The sequence below is a fragment of the Melozone crissalis genome, unplaced genomic scaffold (genome assembly GCF_028551555.1).
Source record: "Melozone crissalis strain CALT ecotype California unplaced genomic scaffold, PUWL_Pcris_2 ptg000088l_1, whole genome shotgun sequence".
NCBI lineage: Eukaryota > Metazoa > Chordata > Aves > Passeriformes > Passerellidae > Melozone > Melozone crissalis.
This window is the reverse complement of record NW_026535865.1, coordinates 1,580,745-1,608,357: the sequence shown is the minus strand read 5'-3', so window position 1 is coordinate 1,608,357 and position 27,613 is coordinate 1,580,745. Positions and strand designations below refer to the sequence as shown.

At 60.3% G+C, this 27,613-nt stretch overlaps 1 protein-coding gene across 1 annotated transcript in view; it reads right to left on the bottom strand.

Moving 5' to 3' along the window:
• Positions 1–14,241: 14,241 nt before the first annotated feature.
• UNC13A (unc-13 homolog A) overlaps positions 14,242–27,613 on the bottom strand; it is a 36,318-nt gene continuing 22,946 nt past the window's right edge. Inside the window, exons 28-46 of the mRNA XM_054290944.1 lie at positions 27,081–27,166; positions 26,734–26,860; positions 26,559–26,655; positions 26,291–26,434; positions 25,096–25,179; positions 24,801–24,878; positions 24,437–24,525; positions 24,174–24,326; positions 23,935–24,058; positions 22,115–22,120; positions 20,439–20,477; positions 19,480–19,509; positions 18,261–18,317; positions 17,965–18,045; positions 17,718–17,865; positions 16,630–16,686; positions 15,232–15,324; positions 14,997–15,156; positions 14,242–14,748 (exon numbers count right to left, since the gene is read on the bottom strand). Of these exons, the coding sequence (XP_054146919.1) occupies positions 14,460–14,748; positions 14,997–15,156; positions 15,232–15,324; positions 16,630–16,686; positions 17,718–17,865; positions 17,965–18,045; positions 18,261–18,317; positions 19,480–19,509; positions 20,439–20,477; positions 22,115–22,120; positions 23,935–24,058; positions 24,174–24,326; positions 24,437–24,525; positions 24,801–24,878; positions 25,096–25,179; positions 26,291–26,434; positions 26,559–26,655; positions 26,734–26,860; positions 27,081–27,166 (1,942 nt within the window). The 3' untranslated portion in view covers positions 14,242–14,459. The remainder of the gene's footprint in view (positions 14,749–14,996; positions 15,157–15,231; positions 15,325–16,629; positions 16,687–17,717; positions 17,866–17,964; positions 18,046–18,260; positions 18,318–19,479; positions 19,510–20,438; positions 20,478–22,114; positions 22,121–23,934; positions 24,059–24,173; positions 24,327–24,436; positions 24,526–24,800; positions 24,879–25,095; positions 25,180–26,290; positions 26,435–26,558; positions 26,656–26,733; positions 26,861–27,080; positions 27,167–27,613) is intronic.

The window sequence follows — 27,613 nt, the reverse complement described above, 5'->3', positions numbered from 1 at the left end:
GAGCACTTCAACCTGATGGGAATGGCCCAGGTGTGTCCCCAGGGCTGTCCCCAGGGCTGTCCCCAGGGCTGTCCCCAAGTGTGTCACCAAGGGTGTCCCCAGGGCTGTCCCTTTGCTGTAAGCGACTGAGGGGGGACTATTGGAATAATCCCAATACAGCTGGATAGGTTGTGCCTGGCTTGTCTGGCCCTTGGTGCTGGACCAAAAGGCAGCAGCTGTGGTGGTTTCACCCCAGAGACACCTTTGGCTAAGCTGGATGCTGCAGGTGAGCACGTGGAGGCAAGTCCAGGCCTGCAGGAGCTCAGGTTTCCCTCTGTGGAGAAGCTTTAAGGCGATGGTGAAGGAAAGGAGTTGGTTTGAAGGAGGGTTTGGACCCAGAGCTTTATTCTCTGAATGCAGCACCAGCTCCAACACAACTCCCTGAGCCCGTGGTTGCTGTTCCTTTAACCCCGGGGAGAGGGGCAGGGAAGGGGCAGGGAGCCACCAAGCAGGGAGAGGAGGGGAGGGACAAAGGGACAAAGGACACCTGGATGGCCCAGTGCCCCCCAGGGGTAGAGGGCATCCTTTGGATCTGCCAATCTGGAATGCCAGGACTGACAGACAGTGCTGGGAGGGGAAAGGAGAGGTCACTGACACACCTGGGGAAGAAATCCTCAGGGAGAAACCCGGCGTATCTGAGGCAAACCCTGACCACAACAGAGGGCCCTGCATGGCCCTGCTGGTTTTGTGCTCTGTCCCCGCCCTGGGTCTGCTTCAGCCCCTGCCAGCTCAGGGCTCAGCCCTCCCTGCTCTCCCCAGAGGGCTCCACACCAAGGGATGCTCACAGAGGGGTCCTGTGGAAACCACGGTGCTGCCTGGGGGCTTGTAGGGGGACACAGGATGGGTAAATGAAGGTAATGTAGAATGTAATCTTATCCCCCAATGAGTTGCAGCTGGACCCTATTACTAAAGATTAGGAGCAGGCTGGATGATAACAGGCAAGACCTGTAGCAAATAAGAACTAGTGGTACAAAAGAGTGGATTGGTGGGAACGGGTCAGGGGAGTTGGATGGGTGCTGTGATGACCAGGAACAGGCAGTGCTCAGAGGAGATGCCTGTGAGAAACATTGAGGAGGTGTGCAGCTCTGAGGGTATGGAATCCTTGCGCCATAATGATAGAAGAGCTCTTGATATATAAGACAATATATAATAATAATAGAACTGTCATAATACACAAGACAACAGGGGCTGAGCTCCTCTGTCCCCTCCTGGCCACTCTTGATTTCTGTCTCTGCCTTCCAGCACCTCCCAGCTGGATCAGGAGGAGAACACAACCGAGGGGATCCCTTGGTGTTTGTCACCTTCTGGGACAGCCCTGCCTGGGGCTCCTCCAGGGCCATTTTGGCATCCTGGAGCTGCTGAATGGGGAGTGCAGGGTGGGTGAGGGCTGCTGAGACCACCCAGAGCCCCCCCTGCCCCCTCTTACCTGTTTGCCTTTCAGACACCTCAATGCAGTGATGGGAGCTGGGCCCAGGAGCTTCCCCAGCCCCACCTCAGCAGCTCCCACTCCACAAACACCAGTGCCCCATGGATGCTGTCACTGTGTCCCACTGTGCTGGACAGGCAGGGGATGCTGTGGGTGGGCTGGGCTGGGCAGGGGCTCCATACAAGGGGTGCCCTGTCTGGAGGCCGTGGTGGCACCTTCTGCACCCTCCCAGGGTGGGAAGGGAATCCTCCTGGGCTGAATCTCCTCAGCTGAGGGTAAAACCATGGGACCTGTGAGCTGCTCCCACCAGCAGCCTCAATCAGGGCAAGAGGAATCATGTGCCCACCACCACTTCTGACTGCAGGGACATTTCCCAGTGCTTGGGCTGTGTCTGAGCAGAGCTCTGCACAAAACTGCCCTGGGGAGCTGCAGCTGGGGCCCTGTGGGTGCTGTGTGCTGCCAGAGGAGCCGTGTGAGATGGATTGTGCAGGAGAGCAGGGATGCTGCTCCCCAGGTCTCAGCAGTTTGCAGTTTATTGACACGTGAGCAGTCTCTGTTTCGGCCCACACGTTCCAAGAATGACTCGGAGCTCTTCAGTTCTCAGTCTCAGAGCTGTTAATTAATTCTTATCTATAAAGTTCTTTCTCCTGCCCTGCCGAGGTCCATCCAGCAGGGCAGTTCCAGGCGCTCTGCCTGTCCCAGGGCAGTGTTATGTCTTTATACTAAAAACTACATATAACATATTTACAATTACTTTGCAATACCTATCACCTATGTTAGACAGTGATCTTCTACTCTAAACCAATCCCAAAGTGCCACCATCACAGCAGAAGATGGAGGTAGAGAAGAAGAAGAAGAAGAAGAAGAAAGGCTGGACACGCCCAAGTCCCTCCATCTTGTCTCTAAAATCCTTATTCTAAAAACCCCAAAATCTATCTTTTCACCCTGTGATAATTTTATTATTACACTACTTAAAATTCTGTGGCTTTCAGGTCCTCATACAAAGCTGGGAATTTGCTCCATGGTGTGGGAACTCAGCACAGCAATCCTGGTGTGCAGAGTCACCGAGACCACCCTTGGAGGTCCTGGAACGTTGCCAGAAGTGTTTGGTGGTTGGATTTTGATCCTGCACAGGAGACGACACCTGTACGAGGATGGGAGGATCTCACGGGGATAAATGGTGAAGAGACAGATTAATTATAGAGTGGAAACACAGGTTTTAGAATCTCGGTACAGGGGGGTTCTAGGGAGACAAGATGGAGGAATTGGGGCGTGTCCTGTCCTTCTTCTTCTTCTTCTTCTTCTAGTCGTCCATCTTTTGTGGTGATGGTGGCACTTTGGGATTGGTTCTTACTGAATGTGCACTTGTCAATAAGGGTGAAAGGTATTGGGGAGAAAAGGTAAATATCTTACACATCGTTTTGGGTATAAAGATAAGTGACCGCCCCGAGGGCTCTCAGTGCTCATGGCTGACGTGCTGTGCGGACCTCTGTCGGGCCAGGAGAAAATATTGTAGATAAGAATTAATAAACAACACTGAAGACTGAAAAACCTGAAGACTCCTTTCGTCCTTTGGAGCGCGGGCTGCCCCAAGGCCATCCCGAGCCTTTCCAGGCCATTAAAAACAGCCGAGAACGGGACACCATGGGTCATAATCAACCCCACAGGCACTCTGGGCTGTGTGCCAGGGTCTCTGAGTCCCCGACAGGAGTCTTGGCAAATCTGGACACCCAGAGGGATGCACTGGGTTCTGAGACCCAGGAGCTGGTGGGGCTGCTGTGAGCCAGGTGAGATCCCCTGGGCAGCAAAGCCTGGCTGTGCTGTTCTGTGGGAGCCTGGCAGGGGCTGCCAGGGCAGGAGGTGAATCAATCCCTGTGTGCACCCTGAGAGCAGAGTCCTTCAATGTCCTGGCTGGAAGGGACCAATGGCACCGAGTGCAGCCCCTGTCCCTGCCCAGGCACCCCAACACCCCCACCCTGAGCAGCCCTGGGAGCTCCTGCAGCTCTGGCAGCCTTGGCACCATTGCCTGGGCAGCCTGGGCAGTGCCCAGCAGCCTCGGGGGGCAGAACCTTGCCCTGAGCTCCATGCCAAGGCCTGGCACAGCTGCAGCCATCTGTATGTGTGCCAGGAGCTCTGGGTGCTCCCCTTGCTTTGCCCCCCCCCCATTTCAGGATCCACCTTGGCCAGGTCCCTGCTCAGAGCCATGAAGGTTCTGCTGCCCCCATGTCTGTAAGGGGCTGTTTGTCCCTTCCACCCTCCATGCACTGGCAGAAGGTCAGGAGCACCCGGGAAGGTTCTGGAGCTCACCTGGGGAGGTGCATGGGGTTCCTCCTGGGGCAGGGAGCAGGTGGGGCACAGCTGGATGCAGCACACCTGGATGCACATCTGGGCTGTCTCTGGGTGGGTGGGGCACAGCTGGATGCACATCTGGGCTGTGTCTGGGTGGGTGGGTTGTGGGGCTGTGGCTCTGCAGGGACTGCCTGGCTCCCACAGCTCTCTCTGGGCGCTCTGCCCTCCTCACCAAGCTCTCCCTGAGAGGTCAGGGATGTCCCCATGTCCCCTGCTCTGGCCACAAGTCCTGCCCAGGAGCCAGCAGAGCAAGGTGCCCCTCTCCACCAGGAGCTCTGTGTGCCCTGGGGGCTCCTGCTGGCCCTCAGCCCCCCCCTGCCTGTCCCCTGCAGCTCAGAGCCTCCCTGAGGGGGCTGATGGAGGGGCACCATCCTTACACTCATGGCATCAACCCCACAGCGGGAAAGAGCCTGCAGGGATGGGGATGGAACTGCTGGGGCACTGCAGCCCCTCCATGCTCTGTCTCCCTTGCCCTGCATGGTTTGGGGTGTGCCAAGCTGGCCAGGACTGCTCTGGGTCAGCCCCTCTGTGCCCCGGGTTTGATCTGCTCTGGGTCAGCCCCTCTGTGCCCAGGTTTGATCTGCTCTGGGTCAGCCCCTCTATGCCCCAGCTTTGTCTCCAGGCAAGTGCAGCAGCTCAGAGCCTGTGGGGTGCTGGGGACCATCCAGGTCAGCACCTCAGGACACCTCCAGGTATCCCCTACCCCAGTGCTTCCCCTCTGCAGCTGTGACACCTCTGACCCCCTCTGCCCCCACAAAGGATGTACCAGAGTTCTGGGAGAGGGCCAGGCCTGTGGTGAGCAGAGGGGAGCTGGAGGCACCAGCAGGAGCCTGAGCCCTGGCCCTGGGAGAGCTTCTCCTGCTCTGGGGGTGCAGCTGTGGCAGCAGAGCATCCCCTGCAGGTGCTTCCCCCTGTGCTGGTGCCCAGAGAGGCACAGAACTGGGTGAGCTGGGGCTGGGCTCTGCCTCTGGGGAGACGGGGATGGGAAGGATCCCTCCTGGGGGAGCCTGGGGTGCTCTGTCCTGCTCTGCCCCTCCCTGTGCTGCAGGACCCCAGCCAGTGCAGGTGTGGGAAGCCCAAGGTGTGTTTGTGGCCTGGCCAGGTGTCCTGGGTTACAAGATGTGTCTGGGGTGTGTGTTCTGTCCCCATCTGTCAGAGCTGGGGCAGTTCTCTGCTGTTCATGGGGCGCTTTTTTCTTTTTTTGTTTATCTCTCCCACAGCCAACCCTCCCTCCAGGAGATCTCTGCTGTCCATGGCCACTGAGTGTCCCTGCAGGGCTGATCCAATCCCAGCATCCCATGGGGAGATGCTCCGCCCAGGGGAGGAGCCAAGCATTCCTACCTAGATCCAATCTGAGCCTGGCACAGCACAGCAGCCTTTGCCCCCTGCATTGCCAGAGGAGCAGCTTTCTGCTGCCCTGCATTGCCAGAGGGAGCCCAGGCCCATCTGCAGCAGCCCTGGAGCTGCAGAGGAAAACTCCCCCCTTGTGCAGGATCCCTGCTGCAGCAGAGCCACAGCTGGCACTGCAGGAGGGCTGAGCCCCCACGGGATGGGGCTGGGACACCACCCTGGCACACAGGGGGCAGGGCATGGTCTCACTCTGGCAGTGGTTTGTTTCCTTTTTTGTACTATTGCATTTGTATTTTTAATTTTCCTAGTAAAGAACTGTTATTCCTACTCCCATATCTTTGCCTGAGAGCCTTTTTATTTCAAAATTATAATAATTCATGGGGGGCATAATAATTCATTTTCCATTTCAGGGAGGCTCCTGCCTTCCTCAGCACACACCTGTCTGTTCAAACCCAGACACCAGGTCCCAGGGCTGCAGAGCACAGGTGCACACACAGGGGGTCAGGTCTATTCTGACTCTCTCAGTAGGTTGTTTTGTTTGTACTATTGCATTTGTATTTTTAATTTTCCTATTAAAGAACTGTTATTCCTGCTCCCATATCTTTGCCTGAGAGCCCCTTAATTTCAAATTTATGATGATTCAGAGAGAGAGGGTTTACATTCTCTATTCCAAGAGGGCTCCTACCTTCCCTAGCACACACCTGTCCTTTCCAAGGCAGACACCAGGTGGCCGTGCTGGGGGAGCACTCGGGCTGCAGGGGAGCAGGGTCAGGGCTGGGGACAGATGGCAGTGCCACCAGCCGTGGGCACGGGTGGCCCCGTGGGATGGGGAGCAGGCTGTGTCCAGGGCTTTGTCCTCCCTGTGCCCAGGGACGCCCCTTGCCCTGCTCTCTGCCCTTGCTGTCCCTTCTCTGGGCTCCGCCACCCCTTGCTCAGCTCTGTTCCCCCTCCAGGCTCTCTCTGCCACCTCCTGCCCAGCTCCTTGTTCCTACTCTTGGCTCCGTGTTCCCTGCCCAGCTCCCTGCAGCTTTCTGGGGATGCTGCAGAGGCCTAGGGCTGCTGTGGTGCTGCAGAAGACCCTGGGGATGGTCTTGGCCTGTCCCTGCCTCTGTGCCAGGCCTGCCCCTGTGCCAGGCGTGTCCCTGTCCCTGTGCCAGGCCTGTCCCTGTCCCTGTGTCAGGCGTGTCCCTGTCCCTGCCTCTGTGCCAGGCCTGTCCCTGTCCCTGTGCCAGGCGTGTCCCTGTCCCTGCCTCTGTGCCAGGCCTGTCCCTGTCCCTGTGCCAGGCGTGTCCCTGTCCCCGCCTCTGTGCCAGGCCTGTCCCTGTCCCTGTGCCAGGCGTGTCCCTGTCCCTGCCTCTGTGCCAGGCCTGTCCCTGTCCCTGTGCCAGGCGTGTCCCTGTCCCTGCCTCTGTGCCAGGCCTGTCCCTGCCCCTGTGCCAGGCCACTGTCACCATCCCAGCTTTGCCCAGGGCCATCCCCCAGAGGTGGGAGCCCAGCAGGGCTGGAGGTGCCTGGGTGCCCTCTGGGGGTGCCAGTGGTGTCTCTGGGGGTGCCAGGTGTGGCAGCTCGGGGCTGTGGTGCCCCAGGCCCCTCTCGTGGTCCAGCTCTGCACCAGGGCATGGAGATGGAGGTGATGCAGCTGCAGGGCTTTGTGCTGAGCACCTCTGGCCCTGTGCCCTGGAGCTGGTGGCCTGATGTGGGTCCCCAGGAGAAGCTGTGCCCGTGCTCCTGGACCTCTGTGCTCCTCTGGGGCATTGGCGTGGGTGGAGCAGCCTCCTGGGTACAGCCCTGCAGCAGTGCCACATGCCAGGGACAGTCCCTGTGTGTCCCTGTGTGTCCCCGTGTGCCAGGGACAGCTCCTGAGTGCCAAGGACAGTTCTGGTGTGTCCCTGTGTGCCAGGGACAGATTCCTTTGAGTCCCTGTGTGTCCCTGTGTGTCCCTGTGTGCCAAGGACAGTTTCTGGAGGTTCCTGGGTGTCCCTGTGTGCCAGGGGCAGTTCTTGGTGTGTCCCTATGTGCCAGGGACAGTCCTGGTGTGACACACTCCGCTCTGCTGTGCTGGCAGTGTCCCTTTTCACCATCTGGGTCTCTCTGCTCTGTCCCTGCCCCAGTTCTGGGGGTGTCTCAGGGGATGAGGGGGTGCTGTGACCCTGTCAGGGAAGAGGGCAGGCCAATCCTGCTGCGGGGCTCAGCCTGGGGTGGGGAGGAACCCTTTGCCATGGTTTTACAGCCCCTGGGGGTGTCAGGTCAGGGGAGCTGCTCTCCCAGGCCTGAGCTCTGTGTGTGGGGGGATCCCAAGGCTCAGAACCCCAAGGAGATGGTGGGAAATGGGCTCTCAATAGAGAGGGGCAGGCTCTGGGTCCATGGGGCTCTCAATGATGTGACACACAGGGATGTGTCCCTGCCCCTGCTCCCAGCCCTGCCTGATGCTCTGGTGCCTTTTTCCCACCCTGGAAATCAAACTTGAGATCATTTTAATAAGGAGGTAATATAAGAGCAGATCTTTATTTTCTTTATTCCATCATAAAAGCCTTCAGAGGCAGTCAGGGACAGTTGTCCACAAAAGCCCAACCCCACAGGGGTGAATACATATTTATAGGGTTTAGGAAATTAGCATAATTGATAAAAAGCACCAATTAGGAGGACAAGTGGTGATTCCATTTCCCCCCAGGTCAAACCCTCCTCTGGAGCCCCTGCCTTGGTCCCAGCTGTGCTTTGTCCATGAAATGTAACTCAGAGAGCTGTTCTCAGCCTTGGTTCCCAGGAAGGACCGAGATAGCACAGGGGGGCTCAGAACTCTGGAGTTTGTTTTGTCTTTCTGCTTAGGGAAAGGCCATGGAAAAGCACTGGGAAAAGGAGTCAGAAATGCAACAGGCTACAGAGTTACAGATATAACAATGTGTGACAAATACAGATAACAGAAAAGAAAAAAGAGGCAAAACCAAACAGCACCAGCTCTGCCCCTCCCTCAGGCCCAGGAGGGGCAGCAGGAGCAGGAGCAGCTCCTGGGGCCGAGGAGCTGCAGGGGCTGTGGGAGGAGATGGCCTGTGATGCCCAGGTCCAGCAGCTGGCACAGCTGGCACAGCTGGAGAGGCACAGCTGGCACAGCTGCTCCTGGGCCAGGAGCTCCAGGAGCTTGGCCAGGTCTGTTGGGGATGCTCCTGCTCTCCTGGGCTCCACAGGGCTCTCCTGGCACATTGGGGGTCCCTGGTGGGGCTCACTGGGCCGGGCTCAGGCTGTGCCTCCCTCCTGGAATGGATGGAGCTGGGGAAGGAGCCCTGACCCAGCACACCTGGAGCACTCACGGGCTCTGGAAGGCAAAGGGGGGCTCTGACCCCCTCATTCCCCCAAGTAAGGGCAGGTCCTGCAGCCTGGGTGTGTCTGCACAGCCCCTCCTGAGGGGTCACGGGGTGGCTGTCCCTACATGTGCTGTGGCTGTCCCCACGTGTGCTGTCTGTCCCCACAGAGCTCTGTCTGTCCCCACGTGTGCTGTCTGTCCCCACAGAGCTCTGTCTGTCCCCACGTGTGCTGTCTGTCCCCACAGAGCTGCACCAGCAGCACAGACAGAGGCTGCTGCAGGACCCTGGTGCAGAACTGTCCCCACCTGGAGCAGGACCAGGAGAACCTGTGGGTTCTGAGGTTCTCCCACAGGGCCTGGCAGGGAGCTCCAGGCTGCCCCTTCTGGGCTGGGGCTGTCCCCAGACAGGGCAGGGTGTGCCCAGCCCGTGCCTGTCCCTGTCCCCACCCTCTGCTCCGGGCTGTGCAGATCTCCGGGCACACCCGGCCGTGGGGCTGAAGCAGCACAGCTCATCTTCTCAGCAGGAGTGAGGAGGGGCTGCTCCATCCACCCTGGGGCAGTGTCCATCTCACCATCGTCCCCATCTCCCCATTGTCCCAATCTCATCATTGTCCCCATCTCCCCATTGTCCCCATCTCACCATTGTCCCCTCAAAGGCTGCAGGACCCAGTAGGGAGGGACCTGAGCAGCCCCCGGGGACACCAGGCTCATCACCAGCACTTCAGTGTTGCTGATCCTTTGGGGGCTCCCTGAGCTGGGTGTTCCCTGGTAGCAGCAGGCAGGCAAGGAGACCCCACACAGCTTCTGGGGGTGCTGATTAGCTGGGGGTTTATTGGGGGTCCCACCCCTGGGAGCAGCAGGGCTTCTGAGGGGAAGGGAGGGGGAGAGAGGGAGAGCCTGGGGGGGAAAGGGGCCGAGAGAGACTTCTCATCACCCCCCACAGCTTCAAAGGGAGATTCAAGGTGGGCACAGAATCAGATTTGGGATTACAGATCCCTGATACTGCAGGGGAGGATCACAGGCTTGGAATAAACCCCACATTTTCGAGGGGTGAGACAGAGCACAGCATTTAACTAAAATGGAACACCACACATCAGCCCCTCTCTTCAGCAGTGAGTGGAGTCGGAGGGGCTGCTCCACCCTGGGGCAGTGCCCATCCCACCATTGTCCCAATCTTACCATTGTCCCCATCCCACCATTGTCCCCATCCCTCCATTGTCCCCATCCCCCCATTGTCCCCATCCCACCATTGTCCCCATCCCACCATTGTCCCCTCAGAAGCTGCAGGACCAATGGGGAGGGGCCTGAGCAGCCCCTGGGGCACACCAGCCTCATCCCCCTGTGAGCTGCCCCTCAGCACCTCCCCCTGCCCCTGGGGGGTTCCACACCCCTGAGCCCCCCAGCCTGGCGTCCCCTGGCCTGCCCTGGGCTGCTGCCACTGCCCCATTTCCAGGTCTGACCCCTCTGGAGCTTGGGGACGGTGGGGGTTCAGCACCTTTGGGTTTTCGCTGGGTTGTTTGGCCACTTTTTAATCATTTGAAGCTGAAAGAGGTCTTTGCATGTAACTGTGGCCTTGAGGCTGTTTGCAGGTGCTGGGAGGGAGCTCAGGGAGGGAGGGAGGAGTGAGGAGCTCTTTGGCCGCCAGAGAAGGGGTGTTCAGCAGGCTGGGACAGACTCACCTGGATTTATTGGAATGACCTGGCTCAGCTGATGCCATCAGGCTTTAACTCCTCAGCCTGTCAGGGTCAGGAGTGCTGGCAGCAGTAATGGCACCAGCTGGAACAGGAGCATTTCTGAAAGGTTTGGTGCAGTTAAATCACAGCTGGGCTTCTCTTGAGCAGGAGTAAAGAATTGCACACTCCTCCCTGGAGCACCTGTGCAGCTCCAGTCAGACCCTGTCCCACAGCATCCTCTCTCAAGGCATTCCTCGAGGAATTGCAGCATCTCCTGAAGCCAACCTCCCCTTTCCTCATAAACAGGATTTATTTCAGCAGCAGATGAACCAATCCCATGGAAATGCTGTGTCCTGAGTTATCATGGCTTTGGGAGCCTTAGGACTGAGAGGTGCATGGAGGTTGTAGGATGAGGTGTCATGAGAGTCCCTCTGAGGAACTTGAATTTAAATTCAATTACCCAGCTATTTCCCACTCTGTGACTGAGGGGGGATTTGATGGAGGGAAGATGGACCAGTAACACCAACCCTGCCCCTGGAAGCCATTTCACCCTGTGCTGTCCCTGCAGGCCCAAAGTGCCTCCCCAGCTCTCCTGGAGCCCCTTTAGCACTGAGAGCGGCTCTGAGCTCTCCCTGATCCTTCTCTTCTCCAGAATTAAAGGAGTTTGGTTACACCACGCCCTGCTGGCTGGGAGGGATTCCATTTCCCCCTTTGGGTGGTTTTGGGTTTTCCAGTGCCCAGCATTGCATCCCAGAGCTCACAGACCACGAGGCCCCCAGGCTCACTCAGAGCTTCACTTGGATTTCCTGAGCAGGGTTTGAGGGCAGCTCCCTCATGGACTGTATTTATTGTCCCGCTTGCAGTGGGCAGCTGGTGCATTAATTATTATACTGCTTAAACTGGTGTTAATCAGCTCCTCTGAGGATCATGGGAAATTAATCATAAAATATCTTCCCCCCCGCTCTCCCTTCTCCTCAGGCTCAACTTCCATCCCAAATCCTCCATCTCCTCCCCCACAGCTGTGCAGGGCAATGGGGGATGTGCTCAGTCCATCACCCCTTGGCTCTGCTGCTCCTTCCTCCTCCTCCTCCTCTTCCTCTGCCCCTGCTCCAGCCCGGGGTTCCTGCCATGGCCCAGCCCTGCAGGAGCCTTCACCATGGATGGATCCATGAGGTTCTGCAGGAGCTGCTGCAGCCCCAGCACAGCTCAGGGCACATCCCCTGCACTGCCCAGGCTCCTGCAGCTCCATCTCTGCTCCCCTGCACCTCCCTGGGCTGCGTTACCCTGGCCCCCAGGGAACCTCTGCTCCTTCTCACCCAGGCACAGGAGCCCCATGTGAAACTGTGATGGTTAAAGGTAATTAATGTAGAAAACCTCAAGAAAGGGTGTGTCCATCCAGGACCACTGGAAAAAGACAAGAGCCCAAGAACAAGGATGGGTTTGAGCTTTAAAGTCCTTTTCAGCCTCAGCCATTCCATGATTCCAGCAAAGCCTGGTGGCTGCCCCACAGTTCTCAGGGGTGAGCCCAGGAACAGCCCCAGCTCTCTCTGCAGGTCACCAGGGCCCTGCATTCATCAAATACACAGCAATCCAATTTACTGGGGAAAGTGTTTTGATGGACTGTGTCAAAAGTGTTTTGATGGACTGTCACCGGGCAGGTGCCATCAACAGCTCCCCCTTTATCTGCTGATGGAGTCACCCCATCAGGGAAGGCCACAAGACCAGCCAGGGATGGCTCTGCCCTCCATGGGGCTGTGCTGGCTGTCCCTGATCCCTCGCATGCCTGGGAATTGTCAGCATTGTGCAACCTGCCAGGACTCATCTGCCCCAGCTCTGCAGCTCCTCCCCAGGGCAGGCACAGGGGCAGGGGCTGAGCTCTGCTCTGGCACAGGGACAGGAGCCCAGCAAGGGCTGCAGCTGTGCCAGGCCTTGGCATGGAGCTCAGGGCAAGGTTCTGCCCCCCAAGGCTGCTGGGCACTGCCCAGGCTGCCCAGGCAATGGTGCCAAGGCTGCCAGAGCTGCAGGAGCTCCCAGGGGTGCTCAGGGTGGGGTTGCTGGGGTGGCTGTGCAGGGACAGGGGCTGGGATCAATGATCCCTGAGGGTCCCTCCCAGCTCAGGATATTCCAGCATTCTGTGCTCCTGCAATTCCATTTAACACCAATCCTTGGTTTGGCAAAGGTGCCCTCAGGGAGGCTGAGTGGCAACAGGGATCATCCCTGGGCTATTGGTCCTTGGAGCTGGTTAACCTTGGAGCTGGTTATCCTTGGAACTGGTTATCCTTGGAACTGGTTAACCTTGGAACTGGTTATCCTTGGAGCTGGTTATCCTTGGAGCTGCTTATCCTTGGAACTGGTTATGCTTGGAGCTGGTTACCATTGGAGCTGGTTAACCTTGGAGCTGGTTATCCTTGAACTGGTTATCCTGGAGCTGGTTAACCTTGGAACTGGTTAACCTTGGAGATGGTTACCCTTGGAGCTGGTTATCCTTGGAGATGGTTACCCTTGGAGCTGGTTTGTACTCGGAGGGGACTGGGAGGGGATTGGGAGGGACTGGGATAAACAGGGATGGACTGGGAGGGACTGGAAAAGGGTTAAAGGGAGATTTGGGGTTACTGGTTTATACAGGGAGAGGGTTTGGGGGGACTGGGATAAACTGGGATGGGGTTTGGGGACACTGGGAGGAACTGGGAGGCAATTGTGAGGGACTGGGATAAACTGGGAGGGGCTGGGAGGGGAGCTGGTTACCCTTGGAGCTGGTTAACCTTGGAGCTGGTTAACCTTCAGGTTGGATGTCCCTGGTTTTCCTTTTAAAGGTGGAAGTGCTGCACTGAGGTGGGAATGCCCCCAGGTGCCCTTCAAGGTGGAGGTTCTGGATGAGGTGGGAATGCCCCCAGGTGCCCATCCCCTCCCAACTCCCCACACGAGCCACAGTGAAGGGTGTGCTTTTTAATGTCAGTTATAATAAAATATTTTTACAGAGCCCAAAAAATTCAAAATAGTGCAAAACATCTCACTGTCATGCATCCATGGGAGCCGCCGCGGGGGCGGGACAGACACACAGGCATCGGTGACACTGTGCTACAGGAGCAGGATTGGTCAGTTCCATCACATGCCGAACAGGACGCTCGGGGAGGGGGCTCAGGGCACCACGGAGGGGCGGCGGGGCCGAGCCCCGGCCCGGCCGTGCAGGAGCAGCCGCTGGAGAAGGGTGTAAACATTGAACAGAAACGAGAGAGCAACGTGAAACCCTCTGGTCCCGGCAAACCCTCGAGACAAAGGAGCATCGGGGGTACCCTGTTTTGGGATGGGAGGGGCTGGGAGAGCTGTACTGATTTGTGGGGTCGTGAGGCCTCAGTGTGCCCCAGAATCGGGGGGGCCACCCCAACACCGCACCCCCAGGCCTCCCAGGCACTCGCACGAGACATGCACACCACAGCACACAGAAATGGTGCTCACTGGGGAGCTGGGGCACAGAACTGCTGCTCACCGGGGCACTGCAGGGGGGTTCTCCGGGCTGGGCTGGGCTGGGGAGGGTTTGCTTGTGCCAAGGAGATCCCGTGGGCGGCACTGCTCAGGGGTGCTGCTCCCCATGGACGGGCCAAAGAGGAACAGTCCCTGTGCCCAGGCCCCTCAGCCCCTGCCTCCCCCAGCCCTGGCACCTTGTGGGGGGCACTGGGGGAGCCCAGGGTGGCAGCAAGGCAGGGAAGACAGGAAATGGGCCGGGGGCTGCTCCGTGCTGCTCCCGACCCTGTGATGCTGCTGCCAGCCAGGGAGGGCACCCTGTGCAGGGCCCGTGGGGGCTGCACCCACCAAGCCAACAGCCCCAATAGCCCTTCCAGGGGCAGGACACAGCCTGTCCAGCTGCCCTGTATGTACAGGTATTTACATATGTACAGGATGTGCTCAGGACACACCAGGGACAGGGATGGGGACAAGGGGCCACCACGCTGTGCCAGCCACTCACCAACACCCGCATATGGCACAAGACACACACAACCCCCCCCCACAGCCCTTTCCTTGTGTCACTCGGTGAGGGCTGGGGCTGGGTGGGACACTGGAGGTTCAAACAGGCTGGGGAAGGGCAGGCTGCTCCCCTGAGCCAGGCTGGGCTCCAGCCCCTCCCTGCAGCCCCCACAGCAGCACCTTCCCGCAGGTGTGCTCGCTGTCAGCCAGCCGTGCTGGCCGGGGAGGAGGGGAGGCTCTGTCCCTGCAGCCACAGCTCCCCCTCCCTGTGCCACCTCTGTGGCCCCTCCTATGGCTTATACACGGCTGGGGATCCTGTCAGGGGCCGGCAGCGGGGGCGAGGGCTGGGGAACAAAGGACTTTAACTGCTGCCCTCCTCGGCCGAGCGCGTGTCCGACTTGAGCTTGACGAACTCCTTGGCCACCTCGTCGTTGTTGCGCTGCGACAGGATGCGCAGCACGGTGAGCCCGGTGTCGTCCATGTGGATGCGGCGGCCCAGGGGCAGCCAGCAGGCGCAGCCGGGGCGCTGCAGGATGTCCCGCAGCTGCAGCACGGCGATGCCCACGGTGCGGTCCTCCCGGGCGAAGCAGTAATCCTTCACACACACCTGCAGCTCGTAGCACTCGGGGCCCGTCTCTGTGCCCAGCGTGCTGAGGGGGCAAGGCACGGGCACTGTTGGCACGTGGGGTCACACTCCACCCCCCGAGCCCGTCTACACCCCCGACGGGCGTGGCTGCTGTCCCCACCCCCATCCCTACAAAACCCTTTTCCTTTTACTCCTGCTCCCTTCTCCCTGTTTTAACCAATGAGAAATGCCTAAAACAGCCCATCGGGGATGAACAAACTCCCTGGCAGGCCCCAGGAGGTCCCCACTTCCCCAGCCCGTGGTGCCACTCACAACTGGAAGCTCTCGTTGTACTTGGGGGCCCAGCTGTTGTTCTTGGATTTGGTGGCAAATTTCCTCTTCTTGTCACTGAGGTGGGGCCCGATGATGTTGACCTCGATGAAGGGCCGGAAGATGCCCGAGGTCTGCCACTTGAGGTCATTGGCAGCCACCACTGCAAGGAGGGGACAAGTGAGGCTCAGGGGGCACTGCCACTGCCAGACCCCGGTACCTGGCCAGCAGGACCCACCTTTGACGGTGACTTTGTGCTCGCCACTGCTGGGGTGGGTCAGGAGCTCCACGTGGATGGACACCTCCCCAACGGGGTCATCCACGCCAGAGCCTGGGACAGACAAAGGGACAAGATGGAAGTGCTGTTTTCCCTGGCATGCCCTGCCCAACACTAACCCCTCTGAGGAGGCAGGTCACCCACTGTGGGGTGAAAGGGGTGGGCATTAGGGGTGTCCCAAAGGGCTGTGGGCACAGCAGTGTGGGTGCAGCAGCTGTGATGGGCATGGCAGGACACCCTCTGCCATCCCACCCCTGTGACCCCCCCTTGCTCAGGCAGGGCTGAGGGGCCTGTCCAGGATGGGGCACAGGACAGTGGCCCAGCTCCCCGTGCTCTGGCCACAGAGGGGTGACAGTGCCATGGGCACAGCCCTGGGCAGGAGGGACCCAGCCAGGGCAGCCACAGCCCTACCAGTGCCTCAAGGCTGACCCACCCCTTGTACCCCTCCATCCCAGGGACCACACCAAGCCCAGGGGTCCCCGAGCCTGGGGACCAACAGGTGAGCCCACCCCACACCCCCCAGAGCTGTGCATGCACCCGTGGGTGAGGGACGGGGTGCAGGGCAGAGGGACAGGCTCTGTGGGTCTGATGGGAGATCCAGCAGGGCTCAGTGGGCAGCTCTGAGGGCGGGAAGAGCAGTGAAGGAGGACATGTCCCCATGTCACTGAGGGTGCCGGGGCTGGCAATGGCACATCCCCTCCATCCCACGGCACACTCCCCTCCATCCCACGGCACATCCCCTCCATCCCACGGCACACTCCCCTCCATCCCACGGCACATTCCTTCCACCCCATGGCACATCCCTTCCACCCCATGGCACATCCCTTCCATCCCACGGCACATCCCCTCCATCCCACGGCACACTCCCTCCATCCCCGGCCCCGCCCCGCATGCAGAGCCGGGATGGAGGCGATGGCGCTGGGGAGGGGCCGGGCATGGGAGGCCAAGCGGGGGAGCAGCCCCGGCCCCAGCAGGGTGTGATGAGGCCAAGCAGGGCCCCAGGGCAGGCAGAGCGCGCCGGAGCAGGGCTGGTCATGGTCCTTAGGGCAGCGGGGTGGGCACGAAGGGCACGGGACATGGCACGGCCACGTGTCCCAGGGGAGGTCAGGGTGGGTGCAGCAGTGCTGGGGACAATGTGGGGTGCCCAGAGCGGGCGGGCAGACACCCCCATTCCCACAGGGACGGCCCCCGACCCGCTCTGGGGTGGTCAGTGAGCACAGCTCCTGCACAGTCCCCCAAGCAGCCCTGGCAGGGGCCGTTTGCCCGTTCGGGGGTCCCCAGGCCAGCCCAGCCCGGGGTGGCACTGTCACTAGCCCAGGCCGGCGGCAGGCGGTGCAGGGGCGGGCGGAGCACACGTACCCTTCTCAGGATAAACCTCTTCACTAAGGGTAAACCTAATCCCTTTCCCACCATGAACTAGTGGGAAGGAGAGAGAAAGAGACAGAGACACGGCACAGAGTACACAAAGAGAGGAGGAAGGAGATGAAGGAGGAAGGAGATGACAACGAAGAGAAAAGGGAGGAGATACAAAAGAAGGGAGGAGAGAAGAGATGAAGGAGAGGAGATGAGAAAGAGAGGAGGAAGGAGATGACATGTGTGGGGAACAGGAACAGTGAGGGAGGGGGGGAAACAAAGAGAAAGAGAGATCAGATCTCGCAGACAGACTGACGGCCAAGCACCCGGACAACACTGCAGCGACACAGGAGTGCCAGGCACCCCCAGCTCCCAGTGTGGGCTCCTGGGGACAGGCTACACCCAGGGGTGCTGGCACCCACCACACCCAACCCCACGCCCCCGACATGGCTGGCACAGGAGGCACAGACAGGACAGACGTCCCTTGAAGGAGACTCACGGACAGCAAACGCACGTCCCACTCCCCAGGACGCAGACAAGGCACCTTAGGGTGGCCGTGACCACCACTGAGCAGCCAAGGGACAGAATAAAGGGCAGCATTTAGAGCTGAGGGCCGATCCTGCCCTGGAAGGTGCCCAGCATCCTGCACTGCACCCCAGCACACCTGAGCCCAGCTCAGGGCCTTGGGCACCCAGCATGCCCAGGACAGGCCCTGGCACAGCATCCAGACCCCATGGACCCTGTGACTGGTCAGTGCTGGCTGCCTGGGGCCACCCAGAGGGGACAAACACTGTGACACCTGGCCAGAGGGTGACCTTCCCCCCAACCACAGGCCCCATTTCCATGCCAGTCCAGCAATGCCCTGGCACTGGGGACCCACTGCTCTTGCTAATGGGGGACTGGGGAGTGCCAGGCTGCTGCTGCTGGGCACCACAGCCCCTCTTCACCTGCAAGGCACGGGAGGAAAAAGCCCCTTCCTTCCCCACCCTCTCTTCCCCACCATGAGCCTGGCTGGGACCCCCAGCCCACTGGGACAGACCAAGGTGGGTGCTGGCCACGGGGCAGCCTGGGGGGACGAGGGCAGCGTGTCCTACCCTGTGATGACTGGGTCTGCACGAAGGTTTTGATGAGCAGGTCTGTGGCCTGGGTGTAGAGGGACAGGGCGTAGCGCAGCGACTGCAGGTCAGGGCTCTTCTCCAGGAACGTTTTCTTCAGCCCCACGCCGCCAGCATGGAAGTATTGCTGGAGGGGGAGAGGCCTCAGGATGCTCAGCAGTTCTGTGAGAGTCCCCCTCAGGCTCAGAGCCCCGTGGGCACCCCAAATGCCCCAGAGTGCCCTCACCTTGATGGTGTCCAGTGCCAGCTCCACCACAGCACACTGCTTCGGGGTCAGGCTCTTGGCTTCCTCACGCACCATGTGGTCCTGGGGGACACAGATCCTGCTCTCAGCACAGCACCAGGACCCTGCTGCCCCCAGCCCAACCCAGCCCAGCCAGGGGGCAGTGCTGGGGTCCTGGCAGCAGTGGCACTGGCACTCACCCTGGAACAGAGAGCACCCCAGCACCCCCAGCCCTCACCTTCAGCTCAGACACCCCCAGCCCAGCCCTCACCTTCAGCTCAGTGACCCCCAGCCCTCACCTTCAGCTTGGAAAGCTGCCCCAGCTCCTTGGCCGCGTTGAAAATCATCTGTGTGCCCTGCAGAGAGCAAAGAAACAGGGACAGCCCCGGTGAGCAGCCGGGCTGCGGGTGGCATGGCCAGGCTGGGCACATCATGCCAGAAGCTTCCTGCAGATCCAGGGGTTCCTCCAGGCTCCAGGGGACAGCAGCCGGGAAGGTGACACAGGTACCAGGCTGGCAGCCCCAGGTTCTCAGCACAGCTGTGGGGCTGCAGGCTTGGGGACCCCAGGGCAGGAGTCACCCTGGTGCCACCCTTGGCTCTGCTCAGCACAAGCAGCTCCGCCAAGAGTCCCGCCCTGCTCCTGTGCCCCAAGCACCTGCTCCTGCCCCCAGCAGGGCCTGGCACAGCAGGGACCACTCGGGCACGGTGGGAGCAGAGCACGACAGCGAGGGACAGCGGGCACGGGGGGACGTGGCCATGACCCCACAGCCACCAAACAGGCCCTGGCCACACAGAGCCCTGCCCAGCCCAGCAGCCCCAGGGAGGCTCCCAGCCCCTTCCCCCAGGTGGAAGAACTCTGCCTGACCTGTGGCCCCAGCATGGCAGGGGCCGTGGGGCCATTCCATGGCACAGCAGCCCCTGGATGGGCAGATCCTGCTCACTGCCCTGGGCTGGCACCTCTCACTGGGCTGAGCACAAGCTCTCCTCCTCAGCTCCTCCAGTGTGCAAATGCAATGGATAAACTGGGGCCCAGAGACCCCCACCACCTTCCCTCTCCCAGCACCAGTAGCTCCAGTCCCTCTCAACACAGGAACCTCAGCATGTCTCCCATTAACCAGTACCTTCTACAGGGCTCTGCCCCCTCCGTGCCCACATTTGGTATGCCCCCATTAACCCCTGCAGGGCTCTGCCCCCTCCGTGCCCACATTTGGTATGCCCCCATTAACCCCTGCAGGGCTCTGCCCACTCTGTGCCCACATTTGGTATGCCCCCATTAACGCCTTGTGCCCACCCCTCTGCCCACCCAGTTCTGTCCCATTAATTCCACCCTCACTGTTCCCATCTCCCCCAGTCCGTGGACAGGCTGGGAGCAGGGGACACTGCTGCCCCCAAAACAGAGCACGACAGGACACTGTACTGAGCTGGGAGTCCCCAACCCAGAGCACAAGGGACAAGGGACAGCAGGGAGGGAAGGGGACAGAGCAGTGCAAGTGGGGAGCAGAAGAGCCATGTCCTTACTTCAGTGTGACTGGGCAGCTTCACCCTGCTCTGGAAGAGAACAGCAAGGGACAGTTACTGGTGGCCCCAGCAGCACTGAGCCACGGCTCCAGGCCCCCCCATCCCCTGGCCAGGAGGGCTCTGGCCCTGTGCTCTCCTCTGGCTCTCCCAGCTCTCTGCTGGTGCCACTGGTTGGGCTCCAGGTCACAGCTGCAAAGGCTCAGCCCCTGCCCACGCTGGTGGAGCTGAAGTGAGTGTGCCAGGTCTCTTCTGAGGTTTGCTCCTCACCCCATTTGGGGCTGGGGGACCAGAGGGAATCAGCTCCCCCAGCACACCCAGCAAACTGGGCAGGAGCCAGTGTCCCCCAGAGAGGAGGGGGAGCTGCAGGCATTTTGCCCAGATGGATGCTGGCATGGCTCTTGCAAGAACCAGGGTCTGGGGAGCAGGCTGGGCTCACTGCTGGGCCCCCAGCAGGGCAAGAGCCCATGTGCTAGAGAGGGCCCTTGGAGCAGGGCTGGGCTCAGCAAGGAAGGGGGACTGGGCTCAGAGATCCGGGGGATCCCAAAGGCCCAGCACGGGGGGTCCCCTCTTCCTGAGCCCCCCACAGTGGGGTGGGGGTGTGGGGAGGGTCTCCCATGCACGGGGTCTCACCCCTCACTGTCCCACCAGGCAGCTGGTGCCGAGGGCTGTGGGGCACTGCTGTGGGGCAGTGCTCCCCACGGGGATGGGTGACACCCCACACCTGCCCCATGAGGACTGAACACCACAGAGCCCCCACTCCCTAGCCCAGGGACACACAGAGCTGGGGCTGTCCCCAGCACACAGCACAGCACACCTCACCACAACACCACGCAGGCAACAGCACATCCAGACAGCACGACAGAGGAAGCACGGACAGGGCCGGACCTGCAGAGCAGGCGGGTGTGAGACCACGGGCGTGGCCCCGGGGTGTGACACACACGGAGCCCACAGCTATTTACCTTCTCTGTCCCCTTGCCATGTTTTCTCAAGAGCGTGCCCTGTAGAAGCAATGTCAGAGGTTGAGTGTGGGGTGGAGGGGACAGCGTGGGACAGGACACAGGGGCACAGGTGGCAGAGACATCAGGAGCTCCTGAAGGACAGCCAGTGGGAACTGCTCGCCACCAGGACACTCAGTGAGGGCCTGGAGCCATCAGGGTGCTGGATCCCCACTGGAAAGCAGATGCTGCACTGCTGGAGAACTTGTCCTCACCCTGGGACACTGCTGGGATGCTGAATCTATCAGGATGGTCCTTGCTGGGATACAGAGATGCTGAATCCGTGAGGGATGATCCTTGCTGGAACACAGGATCCAGCTGTGTGTGGGCAGGCTCTGGTGCCCCCACACATCCTGCTCCAGCTCTGCCAGGTGCTCCCAGCACTGAGGAGGGAGTAGCTGGGATTTGGCTTTGGCACGCAGAGCTCTGGTTTGTGCAGGGCTGGGCCCAGTGTCAGCCCCACACTGGCCCAGGCAGGAGGAACTGTGTGAAATGAGCCACAATGCCATTGGGGGGGATGAACTCAGCTCTCAGCATGGATTGTTGGGGTCAGAAGAGGGGAGCACAGAGTCAGCTGTCTGGGAAGCCTCAGAAGGAACAAGCAGCACAGGTACAGCCAGATAGGGCTGCCAGGAGGGGTTCTGGGCCGGGCACAGAGTGATGGGTGAAGAGAGCTGACACTGCTCTGTCCCTCAGCAAAGCTGGGACATGGGGCTCCCACGAGGTCCCCATGAGATCTGAGGGGACACTCAGCCCCAGGCTGCCCCCAAGGCTTCCCCAAATGCTGCTGTGGGACACAAAAGGTGTTGGGGGACAGCAGAGAAGTGTTTGTCCCTGCAGGGACTGGCACCAGCACTCAGCAGCCGGCTCCCACTGCTGTTCCTGCACAGGTGCCTGGGTCACAACAGGGGTGGAAACAGGACTGGGGGGGTAAATTGCCCTTCCCTTGCCCCCAGGGGCATAACCCCACAGCCACAGACTGGTCAGAAGAGGACAGAAGGAAACTGCTCAGTCAAAGCCATGCAAGGACCCACAGCGATGCCGAGAAGGGAACCAGCAGTCCGGGTTCCCAGGGTCACACCCCGACCAGGAGGAGCCTCACCACTCGTGCCAGCAGCCTGCCCAACACCGAGCACCGGGCCAGGGACCGCCCGTCCCCAGAGACTCCTCCTCCTCCTCCTGGCTGGGAAAACCTCCGCCCTCTCCCCCAGCACAGCCAGACCCAGCCTGGGCCTCGAGGGGAAACTGAGGCACGAGGGGAAGGACGGGCAACCCTGATCGAGGCTGGTGCCTCCCGCGGTATTGCTGCCCTCAGCACGGAGCCCGGGTCTGGCAGTCCCCATGACATGGCACTGATGGCACTGCCACCACGTCCCCTCCCACCCCATCACTGCCCCTGTCCCTCCCCACATCCCGGCACCGCCATCCTGCCCGAGGCCTCTCCACCCACCCCATCCCCGAGGGGCTGGCAGGTGCCCGCCGGTGCCAGGGCCAGGCAGGGGCAGGGACCAGGAGCCGGACCAGGAGCCGAAGGAGGGCGTGGGCAGGGCACGGGCAGCCACACAAGACAAGAACCGGCGAGGCCAGGACCGACACAGAGCGGACAGACAGACAGACAGACAGGGAGCTGCCGTACTTACAATCATCTGCCATTGAGAGGCGCGAGGAGCAATTGGAGAGAACAACCGTGACGTGAGTGCCGGCCCCAGCCTCCTCATCCTCCCCAGCGCCAGCCCTGCTGCCCCCCACCCCGGCAGGGCCACAGCACTGAGTGTCACTGAGTGTCACTGAGTGTCACTGAGTGTCCCTGCCCGGCCACAGGCCCCAAAGAGCCCCAGCCTCACCTGCCCAGCCCTCCTAACTGTGGGGGGGAGCTTTACCCCAGTTCCAGGGACCCCAGTCAACACTTGGCCCTCAAACCACCAACCTGTCCTGCCACCCTGTGGGCTGGCACCAAGGACACCTGGGCAGGATGTCCCCTGCCCGAGGGACCAGTCCCAGCACAGCTTTCTCCAGGGAGTGTGTGCCCTCAGGAAAATCACCCACCACAGCCACATGTCCCTGCTGCCCCCTCCTCTGCCCTGGCACAGACCCCACTGTCTGCACAGCCTGGCTGCAAAGAGACTGGGATGGGGACTGGGATGGGGACTGGGATGGGGACGGGGATGGGGACTGGGATGGGGACGGGGATGGGGACTGGGATGGGGACTGGGATGGGGAGGGGGATGGGGACTGGGATGGGGACTGGGATGGGGACTGGGATGGGGACGGGGATGGGGACGGGGATGGGGACTGGGATGGGGAGGGGGATGGGGACTGGGATGGGGAGGGGGATGGGGACGGGGATGGGGACTGGGATGGCGACTGGGATGGGGACGGGGATGGGGACTGGGATGGGGAGGGGGATGGGGACGGGGATGGGGACTGGGATGGGGACTGGGATGGGGATGGGGATGGGGAGGGGGATGGGGACTGGGATGGGGAGGGGGATGGGGACTGGGATGGGGACGGGGATGGGGACTGGGATGGGGAGGGGGATGGGGACGGGGACTCAGTGCCACCAGCATCCCTATGAGATTTGGTCACCTTTGGCCAAGGGTGTGTGAGCCTGGTCAGAAGTGACATGGGGCTGAGCTGAGCCAGGCTCACGGTGGCAGTGAGGTGGCACTACTGAGGGCTGACATGTCACCACTGTGCTGTCCCTCACAGACACAGCACAGGAGCTCCACAGTCCCAGGAAGGTGACATAAAGGCTGACAGCTCCAGGAACTCCAAGAAGGAGCCTGAGCCCAGCTTTGTAACAGGGACAAAAGCCACCAAAGAGTGACAGGTGTGTGGCTGGTTGAGAGCCCTCAGTGTCACCCTTTCCTGTCTGACTTCAAAGGAACCACCTCAGGAAGCTTCAGGTGCAGGGGGGCAGACAAACAGCAATGTGATATGGAGCCTCAGAGAGGGACCATTCCCTGGGTTTGCTCTGCTTTCCCAAACACCCCAGGAGCAAGGGACAGCTCAGCCCTGCTGAGGAATATGTCCCCCCACCCTCATGAAACCCCAGCCCCTCAGCAAGGCAAACAGGCAGAGTCTCCCGACACTCCAGGAGCCCCTGGATTCACCTCCTGGCACAGGGAGCACACCCACAGCCAGTGTGGATCAGTGTGGCGTGGGATGCCGTCCCAGCTCTGAGGGAAGGATGGATTAGAAAGGGCCAGTGTCACCTCTTGATGCCACAAGGGAGGTGGCAGGAAGGCCCTTTGCCAAAGCCAACCAAGAAGGTTCTGGAGCAAGGATGACTATCTCTCTTCCATCCTTTCCCTGGCCAGGAGCTGGACATGGGTTTGGGGACATCAGTGAGGTCCCCACCCTCTCACATGCCACGAGGGCACCTGGCCAGCCATGTCCCACACTGCCCCAGTCAGTCACCTGTGTCCCAGGGTCCCTGGTCCCTCCTCCCATCACTCACCGTCTGGTCTGTGAGCGGGGGCAGCACAATGGTCTTCTCCATGGTGTTCATCACCAGCTTCCAGAGCTCCTTCAGCACCCGCTTCAGCACCGTCTTCTCACAGATCTTGGCAAAGAGCGTCAGGCTGCGGAGGAGATGCCACGTGTCACCCTCCCGTGTCACCCTGACTCTGCAGGTCCCCCACACTGCCTGGCGAGGCCAGGAGGGGCGGGGGGGGTCCCAGCTGCCCCCACACTCACTTGCTGTCCAGCAGGTCCATGATGGGCTGCAGGACGTTGTCGGCGTCCTGCGCCACGCTGCTGCAGGTGCTGGCGGGGACGTTGCCGGTGCCCTTCACCTGGCTCAGGATGTCACCCATCTGCTTCACACACTCCTCGATGTGGGGCTGGAAACTGGGCACCACAACACACAGGCAGCTCAGCATAGCCCCCCAGAGCCCCTGGACACAGCTTCTGGACCCCCAGAGCTCTGCTCTGCCCACTGCCCTCCCACCCAGCTGTACCTGGTGGCAAACACTCGGCTCAGATCATCCAGGACGTTGTTAAGCTTCACCTGCAGTTCCTTGAGGATATCACTGGCTTCTGTGTCCAGCTGCAGGAGGAACAGGTTGTTGAAGCTGACAGAGCTCCTGAACCAGCCCTCAGGGAAGTTTCTGCACCCCAAATGCATCCCTGGGCAGGGTGAAGCCCTTCCCAGTCTGATTTGGTGGGAGAGCAGGGTGCCATGGGGTGGGACAGTGTGACCCCACACAGGAGTGAGGAAGGGTCTGCTCCCAGCACTAGGGAACTGGGCAAGGGGCTACCTCAGGGGGGAAGGGAATGATCCAACCCCCACAGGGCTCCCTCCTGGAACACCCCCATACTCACATCCTTCCCACCCATGGCTTCAAACATCTTCTCAAGCTGGACACGGAGCTGCTGGATGTTGTTCATCAGGATGCAGGGCTGGAGGGGTGGGATGGAGAGGGAGGTCAGCACCAATAAATATGGCTGGGACAGCTGCCCACAGCCCCAGAACCCTCCCACCTTGCACTGGGGGACATGAGGACAGGGATGGCACAGAAGGCACCCTGGCAGTGTGTCAGGAACTGCCATCAGGAAGGGACTGATCCACCCTGGCGTTGAGGTGACATGTGGGGACAGCAAAAGGGAGATACATCACCACTTTCTCCTTCTCCTTGGAGCAGTAGGAGGCAAAATCCTTGGAGATGATCTCAGCGTACTGGAGCAGCACATTGCTGATGGTCTGCAGCCAAACAGGGCACCAAGGAAGACACCCAGACAGCAAAGGGTAAGGAGGGAGAGAAGGAAACCATGAGTCCAACAGCAGTGAAACAACCTCCTATCTGGACATATACAGGGAGTCCCAGACCCTCTGGCCTCATGGATCACAGAATCATGGAATTATTAATGTTGGAAAAGCCATATAAATTCAAGTCCAACCATCACCTCAGCACCACCACCATGTTCACCACTAAACCATATCCTCAAGTGCCACATCCACATGTTTTTTAAACACTTCCAAGGATGAGGACTTTACTGCTGCCCTGGGCAGGCTGTGCCAGGGCTGGACAAACCTTTCAGTAAAGAAATTTTATCAACGTCCAACCCAGATTTCCCCTGGCACAACTTGCAGCCATTTCCTCTTCTCCTGTCCCTATTCCCTGGGAGCAGAGCCCAATCCCCCCGGCTGTCCCCTCCTGTCAGGAGCTGTGCAGAGCCACAAGGTCCCTCCTGAGCCTCCTTTTCTCCAGGTTGAGCCTCCCCAACTCCCTCAAACTCTCCTGGTGCTCCAGACCCATCCCAAGCTCTGTTCCCTTCTCTGGACACTCTCCAGCCCCTCAATGTCCTTCTTGTCATGAGGAGCCCAAACTGACCCCAGGATTTGAGGTGGGGCCTCAGCAGTGCCCAGCACAGGGAGGCAGTCACTGCCCTGGTCCTGCTGGCCACACCACTGCTGGTACAGGCCAGGTGCCATTGGCCCCCTTGCCCACCTGGGCACACCTGGCTCATGTTCATGCACCAGGAGCCACATGGGCACAACCACTGGAAGCCAGATCCAGCACAACTGGTCTCCATGGGCTGCTCCAGCACAGCTGCAAAGGCAACAGCCACCAAGCCTGCATGTAACTCTTTCCTATATTGCAGCAAGCCAGTTTTAATTAATCTGTATTAATTAAGCAAATAACTCATCGATTATCTCATAATTAATTAACTAATATCCTGTGCTAGCAGAGCTGGGAGTGTTCCAGGGTGTGCTGGTAGCATATTGCCTGCCCACAGCTGGATGGAGGGGGCACAGGGAGCCCAGGAGCCCCAGGCAGGGCTGGCACTGGGGTGCCAGGGGTGGTGCCCACCTTGGCAAACCGTCTCATGTAGTGCCCCACAATCTGGGGGTCTGGGCACTCCAGCTTCTTGATGATCTCAAAGCTCTGGTTGAGCTGGGAGAAAACGTCCACCACGGAGCAGGAGAAGAGCGCGTGCTCCGAGGTCTGCTGGAACTGTAGGAGTGAGACAAGGTGTCAGCAGGGTGTCAGGGGGACATTTTGGCCCCAGCCAGGACATCCTGGGCATCAAGGGACAAGCCCCTCTCCTGTGAGGCTGTGCCCCTAGTCCTGCTCATACCCCATCCTTCTTGTCCCGCTCCAGTGCTCCGTGCAGGAAATCCCGTGACACCTCTTCATTCTCATCCAGCCACTGGATGACAAAGGGCTCGAACCAGCTGCAAGAGGGACACACCCGTGGTGAGGCCAGCAGCCCTGGTGGTGGCAGTGCCCTCCCAGCCCAGGGCTGCACTCACGCGGGGTACTCGGGCACGCGGCTCTTGAAGGAGGGCAGCTCGGTGACGTACTCGTTGTAGAGCCACTTCACCTTGAAGTGCAGGTTCATGTAGTCTGCGCTCTTGCACAGGCGGTGCTTCTCGTGCTCTGCACGGGGAAAGGGCCTGGGGCTCACTCTGAGTCCCAAATCTGGGCTGGGGCTCCCCAGGGGCAGCTCCAGGGTAAAAAGGTGGGGAGAGGGGTAAGCTGTGCATGGTGTTGATGAGGAGAGGAAATGGGTTTGCCCAGGGAACAGGGGAGGAGGGAGCTGAGGGCAGCTCCTGCCTGGTTCCCCCCTCTCTGGCTCAGGGTGGCAGGTGGGACTCACCCTCCATGGCATACTTCATGTCCTGAGCAAAGAGGTTCCACATCACCTCAGCGCTGATCTTCCCCACGTTCAGTTCCTGGGGGAACCTGGGGTGAGGGGACAGTGTGAACCACAGAACTGTTTAGGGTGGAAAAGACCTCCAAGGCCATCGAGTCCAACCTGTGAATGATCCCCCCCTTGCCACCCAGCCCAGAGCACTGAGTGCCAGATCCAGCCCTTCTCTGGACACCTCCAGGGGTAGGGACTCCAAACTTCCCTGGGCAGCCCCAGCAGCCTGCCCAACACCGAGCAGGCTGACCACCCTTTCCATGAATTCTTCCTGATGTTCAACCTGAACCTCCCCAGCACAGCTCAAGGCCATGGACACAGAGTGAATGGGCCCTCCATGTGGACAGACATCCCTCACACACCTCCCAGCAGCCTCAGCTTTCCCAGCTGTAGAATGGATGTCAAAACCACTTCCAAAGGCTTCAAGATCCTACTGCCTCCACGTGGGCACCCTCTGTGGGCACAGCACTGTCCCCTTCCCCAGC